Genomic DNA, 8,527 nt, shown 5'->3' with positions numbered 1-8,527 from the left:
GTGTGGAGCAGAGCTTTATCAATTAAATCAAAACAAATACTAAATTCCTAATAATAATCTATTATTATTTAATATATGTCTTTCCCACAAACTCCATATTTTATTTAACACTTCAAAAACCAGAGTTTTTCAGTTATTATTTCAGCTCTAGATTAAAAGTGATATTCAATCAGAAATCGCTATTCTAAATCGATATTCAAGTTGAAATTCAGGACGATTCCAAACAGCCAAATACCATCATTTTGTCAATTTTGATCAGATTTCATAATATTCAATTTTCTATCTCTCCTTCTCCCTCACTCTATCTCATTATATTGCTTATTTGTATTCCACTCCATGCTTCTCATCGCCATTAGTCATGCTTCGCAGTTTGACAGCCGCTGTCAATTGCTAACAACAACAACAGCAACTGTAAACAGCAATCGCATTTCCTGTTCACATTTTTAAATTCTGTTTTCCGCTCTCTTCGTGCTTCCTTTGCCCACACTTTCGCTCATTTAGCAGCCGACCTGCTTCAACAGTTTTGCTGCAATTGTCGTTCTTGTTGTTGTTGTTGTAGTTACTGCTATTTTTGAGTTATTTATGCAATTTTCACTTTCTGGCAAGTTGAGCAGTCGAACAAAAAATATGCAAAGTGCAAAAATTTAAAAATGCAAAATGCAAAAGTGCAAATGTTGTTTTTCTTCTTTTTCTGCTCTCTCTCTCTCTTTCTCTCTCTCTCTCTTTTCATTATGCTAAAACGCATGCCACACCGCTCCCCCCCCCCACACACCTCTGGCAGCCGGTTTGTCTGGCGTTGATTTCGTTTTTTTGCTTCTTCTTCTTCGTCTTCCCATTGAGTTAGCATAGTAAATCACGAGGTTAGTGAGCCATGCCTGCTTGTTGTTGTTGCTACAGTTTGGCAGCCCTCACATTGTAACAGCGACTTTCACTGCATCCTCCCCTCTCTTCTTACACACATCGTGCTCGTCACGTGGTCAATTTTTGGCACAAGCCTCAAACCCACCTTACCCAATACCCAAACCCAAACACATTGTAAATTTTGCCAACAATGTTTCCTCATAATGCTTGTCTTTGTTGCGGGTGGGCCGCAACCCTCCATCCCGCACTCCCCCCCACCTCACTAACCGTGTGGCCCGCAGCTGCGCCTTTTGTGCCACCTACCTCAACTGCCACTTCCACTTCTCCTCCGCCCATGCCACCCACTAAAGTGGCAGCTACCTGATTGTTATTTATTGTATTTTCGTCTGCTACTTTTGACTCTATCTGGTTAGACATTATGATGGGATGTCGTGGCGGGGGGGAGTAATACACGCAGACACACACACACACACACACACACACACACCAATCCACACACAAGCACGCAATGTGTGGCAGCAGCAGCAGCAGCTGTTGTTGCTCCATAAATCGCATAATGGGCTGCAGCAGTCACTGTCAAACTGTGCGGCAGAGGGCGCATCTGCGTTAGCTGGAAGGGGGCGGGTGGAAAGGGGGAGTGGCGTCTGTTGCATTGTTAGCTGAAGACCGTTAAAAGAGGCTGCTTACATGCTCGGATAAGCATCCAAACAGCAACAAGACGCAACATTAAAAACAACAACAACAGAGGAGAAACATTGTCAGTTGCATCTCGTTGGATGTTTAATGTTGCTTCTTGTTGTTGCCCCAGCGACGCATCAAATTTGTTGCTTATGCGAGGGCACAGTGGGCCAAAAAGCTTTTCATTTGGCTTATTCACAATCCGTTCAAATTTAAAAAAATATTTCAAATATAATCAAAATATTGGATGATTAATGTTGTCTCCAAGTTTTGCCTGCCGCACTTAGCAATCAGTCAATCAATTAAAAGCTTGCTCAGAAACACTTTTTTTTAAGTTTTTATCTTAAGACTTTCCTTTAATGCTTTTCGTTAAACACTTTCTTCAAGACTTTTCTTCGGACCTTTTGTAAGACTTTCATTTACTCGTATTACATAATTTTTGAGTCAAAGCTTTGCCTGCCGCTTTTGCCACGGTGCACGTTCGCTTGCCTCACGTGGCAGATTTCATGAAGATGATAGCAACAACAACAAGCTGAGGCATTTTACTAGGAACGGCAAACAAACAACACAAACACAAAATGTACAGCAACATTTTTGGACGTCTGCTTTTTCTTCCACATATGCTCTGATGTTCATTCTGCTGTTATTTGGACATGCGTCTGCTGTGAAAAACGTAGTTTTGAGTTTCCACATCACTTCCAAATCCTCCCATTCCCCCTTGATTATACTCCTCCCCCTCAAGGCCCCAACTCAGTGGCTGATTAGCTAAGCAAAGCTGAGTCTTCAGTTGGAGCAGTTGGGGAGCTGCAAACACTTGGCCACAATTTTGTTATTTTTTTGTTGTTGCTTGTTTAACAACCAGATTAGCAACAGCAATAACAACAACAACAAAGGCAACACTAACAACTTGTTGTACAACAGCAACAACAACAACAATATTAACAACATTTTAAACACGCGTCGGCGGCGCCTTTTGACCCATTCTGCAAAACATTTTTGTTTATTAGACAAAAAAAACAGGCTTTGTTTAAGCTTATCACGTGGAGACATTACAACAAAAACAATAACAATAGTTAAAGGGGTTTCTTGCTTTGGTAGTACAGCTTTAACCATGTAAGCCCCTCCAATCTCTAAATCTTTAGAACGGCGCTAGAAAAATAAAATTAAAATTGCCAAACTTTGTTTTCCAACTTGCAAATAATTTCTCTAGCTAAATAATAGCATCATTTATAACTAACACTTAGATTTGAAAACCCGATTCTGGCTTGAAATCCTTCTTAAAATGCTGCACCAAAAAGTCAAACCTGGAATGGTTCCACTCTCATCAGAGCCATAACTTTATCAAAACTGATCAAATTTTGGACAGAGATTCAACTATTTAGTTCCTATTCCAAACTAGTTGATCAGAAATAGAAGCTAATAAATGAATAAAACTGTTTAATTTGTACATCAATTTCAACAATAAACTGTATCAATCAATCAATCAATCAAATAATCAAATTAAACCCAGACCATTTTCCAGCTACTTCTTGCATTATAATTTTGCTTTAGCTGGCAACATTTTGGGCAACCGGAAACGGAAATTGGTTCAAAAGCTGTCGTTAGCTGCCGTGTGTATGGGTGAGAGGGTGTGGGTTGGAAATGCATTTTGAGTGCTTATGCAAAAAGCCAACGAGTATTTCAGAGCCAGATAATTTCAATGGTCAATGGAAAATCATCTCGATAGGGTTGGGCGAAGGAGTAGGGGATAATTGTGGTAATAGGGGTTGTGGTTGGGTGTGGGGCGTTTCCCAACACCTTTTCTGTCTCTCTCTCTCTGTCTCTCTCTCTGCCTGCTGCTGTGTTTGTGATCAAATAGGGCGTGAAATTTGAAAAGCTCTGCGTGGCTAAATTTATTCGTGCCAAATTGCAGCGCACTTTGCTACTGAAGGGGAAGGGGGTTATTAGGGGGTGGGAGAGTTGGGGTCAAGGGGTAGCTAATGAAACTCATTGCATGCCACGTTGCACATTTTCGGTTAACAACGTTTGAGGCAGGTTGTTTTCATGGCTAGTTTGCGCTTGATTCGAGACTACATTTATCGTTCCAGTTTGAACTTTTCAGTTCAATTTATTTTTTTTTTTTCCTGCCTGAAAGACCCCAAAATCATTAAAAAAAACAACATCAAAAATTGTCGAAAACGCAGAAAAAAAACAAGCGAAATATAAATGTGGTGTTAGGCTGCTGAAAATATTTAATTTAATTACTTTTAAGTAATTATTTTGTTTTTTTTTTCTATAAGTTTTGAGCATAACCTCAAATGGTAAATAATTCTTTGCCATTTTGCTAGCCAATCATCGCACATAACCTCAAAGTTAGGAAGCCTTTGGGCGCCTCAAGAAATGACAAAAGAAAAAAGACACAACAATGCTGCTGCCAACAATGTGGCAAATGGAGGGCAACAAATGTTTTCAAGTGGTGTACGTCGCCCAAAACAATAAAAGCAATCGACCAACAACAATAACAAAAACAACAACAGATGCGGAAAAGCCTTAAAGTTAAAGCACAAAAACAGTAAAGTGCGCCCAGCTGACCCAGAACTTGTGGGTGACAGAGAGAGAAGGAGAGAGACAGAGAGGGGGATAACATGTTGTCCACTTTGATGTGTTGCGCTCAATGACAAAACTGACCAACAGCAGCAGCAGCAGTGTGCGGTTTGGTGTGGGGGAGGGGTAGCCTTAACAGTTATTTACTTGACCACCCTGTTAATAAACATAGCAGTGACTGGCGGTATTTGTGTGCAGAGCAGCAGCAAATATAAGAGTATCTGCTGTAACAGCTATTCTGCTGACGATTGTGCCTCTCCTGTTAAGGTTCCTGCTAAGCAAATGAACAATTTTTTCTTAAACGTTTCTTGCGCTTATATATATTTTATTTGCATAGTTGTAATTAAAGATTTATTGAATATTATTTGTTAAGAATTTAATTATTAAATTTTAATAATTTGAAAGTATATTAAATATTTAATAAGCTTAATTGTTGCAATGATTTGAACTACCGCCAAGTGCTGAGAGACAAGCACAACTTAACAGCTTTTAAGTATGGTATCTAAAAATATACCATGTCTCCTTATGTAGCCTTAACTTGAGCGCGCTGTTAGTTAACATAGCATATCCTCATCCAGTCTCGAGTTATTTGTGTGTAGAGCAGCAAATATACGAGCTGCAAAGAAAGCAAGCACTCAAAGAGCAACGACAGGTAGCTAACAGCAATGTTGCCTTTTTCCGGTAAAGAGTGTTCTGGAGGTTAACATAAAAGAGAGCACTGAAGTGCGCGCAATACTCAATGATATTTTTTGATTTGCTCTGCATTATTTATCGACTGACCGCCACATTTCAAAACAATTTATCGCTCACCGCAGCTGAAAGGAAAACAAAATATTGTACGCGAAAGAAGAAGATGAATCGAAGAAAATCAAATACAGTTTTGTCGCTGAGTTTTGTCGCTGAGTTTTGTCGTTGAGTTTTGTCGTTGAGTTTTGTCAATTAACATAAAAGAGTGATCCAAGTGCGCGTAAATACTCAAGTGGTATTTTTGGCTTTGCTCTGCAGTATTTATCAGTCAATCATAAATACTCAGAATGACATTTTTTTGCTCTGCAGTATTTATCGACACACAAATAGGTTATCGCACTTTGCAGCTGAAAACAAAACAAACAATTTTTACACAATATACCGTGAAGCAAAACAATTGCAAATCATGGAGAAGGCGAAGAAAAAGAAATACGCCCTAGTTTTCCGATGTGCGGTGCCCAAGTGCACGTATGCCAGTCAGCGCTACTACAATTTGCAGCGCCACAAAAAGGTGCACGAGAAAATGCGGTGGCGCTCGAAGCGTTTTCCCTGCCCCTGTTGCGTCTACGCGGGCACAACGCGAGCGCATCTGCGTCGCCACATGGGCATCAAGCATCCCACGGTGGAGATCAATCCCGCCGATCTCAAGGCTTTGTCCTTTGAGCATTTCGCCGATGAGGAAAGGGACGAGGAGGAGGAGGAGGAATTAAAGCAAAATGAACAAATGGAGCAAGAGAAGGAACTGGAGCTGGAGGAGGATGAGGAACAGCTTAATCAGGAGGAGGAGCTGCAGCTGGAGAATGAGCTGCAGCTGGAGCACCTAGAGCAGCAGCAAAAGTCGGTCCAACTGTTGATCAATGGTCCGGTGACCGTGCTAGAAATGGTGACGCCTCGAAGACGAGAATCGTCGCAGATTTTGCCGGGTGAAATTTACTCCGAATACACATTGGAGGGAGAAGCATTTCGGCTAATCCCTGTGGCGCTGTTGCCGCCAGAAGTTGCAGCAAAGGATCTCTAATGTAGCAGCTGTATAATGGGTAAATATTCGCCATATATTCTAATACAGCTGCGGTCAAAATTATAGCACCATTTTAACATTTTTTCTTACGAATAAAAAATAAAACATTTCATTCGTTGAATATTAGTAAATGAATTTTAGTAAGTCGCTTTTGGCCAAAAAAAATTATTTTATTATATTGTTAGATTATGTATTACATTTAAATTAAATTCCTATTGTTTTGCAGGGTACGTGGAAGTCGGTCATATTCATAGGCACAGGCTGCAGTTCGCAGTTTGGGTTGAGTTCGGAGTTGCAATTTAAAAATGGCTTCAGAAAAAAAGCCATCAAATATTATTATTAATAAATATCATATAAATGTCATATGGCTTGCAAGACGAAGAAGAAGATAGTACATATGATAATTAACCGTTAATTGATCAGCGATACGTGATCATCGAAGTAGATCGATAAGCAGCTGTTTTAAAAAGTTCTTTGGTTAATTTAATTTACTAGAAAAACTGATAATGAAAAGAATGAATTCTTAGCTGGCAAAATTCAGTTTTAATCCCAATTTATTTTTTATGTTTGTAAAAATGTTTTACAGTTTTATGTTCAATCGTATGTCTATTTGCATATTTCCTAATAGTACAATAAGTAAAATAAATAATCCACTTTGATGTCAATTAAACTTAATTTTATAATATTTAATGGGTACATTTAAAAAAGCTGTGCCTTTGTAAAAATTATCAGTAAGCTCAATTTAACTAAGAAAAATAAATAAGACAAATATCAAGTCTATACATATTTTAGTTTTATTTAAATTTCATAAATAATTTCTGAATTCTTTATTAATAACACTTTTAAACTCAATGGGTAACATAAGTTAAATCACCTTACAGCTGCAGAGTTGTTAGATGCTCTTTAGCGTCGCTCAAGAGAGTCACGAGCACACACAGTAACAGCGACTGTTAAGCAATGCCATTTTGAGTTTAACAGTTATCACTCGCGCACCTTGCGCTCGCGCTGTTATAAGAGTTGGAGCCGATTTAGTCTGCATACGACTTCGACTTGGTACGGTTAGTGTTCGCGCGTCGCGCTGTTACAAACGTGTGTGCGAGCGAAACGGCATTACAAAAATAAAGAGTGGGCGTGCAAATGGAAAACGACATAACGGTGCATTAATTCCAATGCAAGCGAAATATTTCATTTGAAATCTGAGAATGGCGAATTACGAATTTAGTCAATTTTGAAGTTAAATTAAAAAAAATTTATAAATAAATAAAAAGCAACAGCAAATACAAAAAGTGAAGTGCAAAAACAAAAACCGGTTCAACTCTGCAGCCAGCAACAACAACAACAGCAGCAAGCAAAGCAAACCAAAAGCAGCAAAAGAATTTTTGTGTTGCTCTCAGCAGCAGTTTTGTGTCTGTGTGTGTCTGTGTCACTCTCTTAAATCCCCTCCCCCCTCAAAAAAAAGTGAAGAGAGGCAAAGAAAAGGAGAAAAAGGAAAAAAAATCAGTTGGAATTTTTGTTGCCGGCAAATTTTTGCCTCAATTTATGTTTTGTTGTTTTTAAACCTGTTCACCAACAAAAGCAACAACAACAACAACAAAAATAAAGTGGCACAAGTGAAAATTCCTGCGTTGTCTCTGTGTGTGTGTTATTTTTTTGACAGTCGTCGCTTGACCAAAAGTGAAAATCAATTTGCTGAGTTTGCGCGGCCCATACAAGAGAGCGAGCGAGAGAGGGAGAGAAGTGAACGAAAGTCAATTTCGTCCTTTTTATTTTGGGGGCCCAGGCGAGAACTTAACGAAACAACTAACGACAACACATAAGGAACAGCAGCCAAAAAGTAAACAAATTGCCGCAAAAGGAGCGGCAAAAAACAACAACAATTACATATAAAAAGGTCAGTATTCGCCTAGTATAAGACTTTAACTACTACAATGAAGTACGAATATGTGTGTGTGTGTGTGAAGGAATGAGAAGATCTAAGCAAGTTATAAAGCACTAATTCGCATATGTGTGTGATGTAAGTAATAAGAGGATCTATGTAAGCTGCATACTTATTATAAGACTTTGACTAATACAGTTGCGTGTAATATTGGAAGAAGTGAGAGAATCTAAAGGAAAGCTGACATAACATATAACATTATAAGACTGTAACTAATACAGATCTAGGGATACTGAAACATTATAAGACTTTAATTAATACAGTGAGATGATCTATGAAGAGCTGGCTAAAATTATAAGAATTGTCCGTGTGTTGGAAGGAATGAGAAGTCTGAGGAAAGCTGACTAGTTATTATAAGACGTTAACTTATACAAACGGAAGAATCTATGGATGGCTGAAAGCTGACGCAGTATTTGCAGTTATTGCATCTATTCCATTATTATTATTTTCCGTTATTCCACTGATCAAAATGTGTTCATTCAATTTATGTGTTGCTTCCAGTTCTTCTTTTGCCTTATCGCATCTTATTTATTATTATTTTTACAGCTCTTCTCTGTGGGCGACCTTCACTTTTGAGCGATAGCATTTTTTAATTGATAGCAACTAGAAATAAAAGTTAAACTCGTCAATTACGAATTAACTAAAAATGTGTAGATTTTAAATGTGGCCTCGACTTGCATAACTGGAAAATTGTTAAATTATTT

The 8,527-nt window shown here is 38.5% G+C and overlaps 1 protein-coding gene across 1 annotated transcript; it reads left to right on the top strand.

The window, feature by feature from the left end:
- The first annotated feature begins 5,174 nt into the window (after positions 1 to 5,174).
- On the top strand, positions 5,175 to 6,667 carry LOC6568842 (proline-, glutamic acid- and leucine-rich protein 1). The gene is made up of 2 exons (XM_001995334.2): positions 5,175 to 5,906; positions 6,114 to 6,667. The coding sequence occupies exon 1, from the start codon at positions 5,276 to 5,278 to the stop codon at positions 5,885 to 5,887; it is 612 nt and encodes a 203-aa protein (XP_001995370.1). The 5' UTR covers positions 5,175 to 5,275; the 3' UTR covers positions 5,888 to 5,906; positions 6,114 to 6,667.
- The last annotated feature ends 1,860 nt before the right edge of the window (positions 6,668 to 8,527 follow it).

The sequence above is a fragment of the Drosophila grimshawi genome, unplaced genomic scaffold, assembly GCF_018153295.1.
Source record: "Drosophila grimshawi isolate 15287-2541.00 unplaced genomic scaffold, ASM1815329v1 contig_1367, whole genome shotgun sequence".
Taxonomy (NCBI): domain Eukaryota; kingdom Metazoa; phylum Arthropoda; class Insecta; order Diptera; family Drosophilidae; genus Drosophila; species Drosophila grimshawi.
Note: the sequence above shows the minus strand (reverse complement) of the source record. Positions and strands in the feature narration are given on the sequence as shown.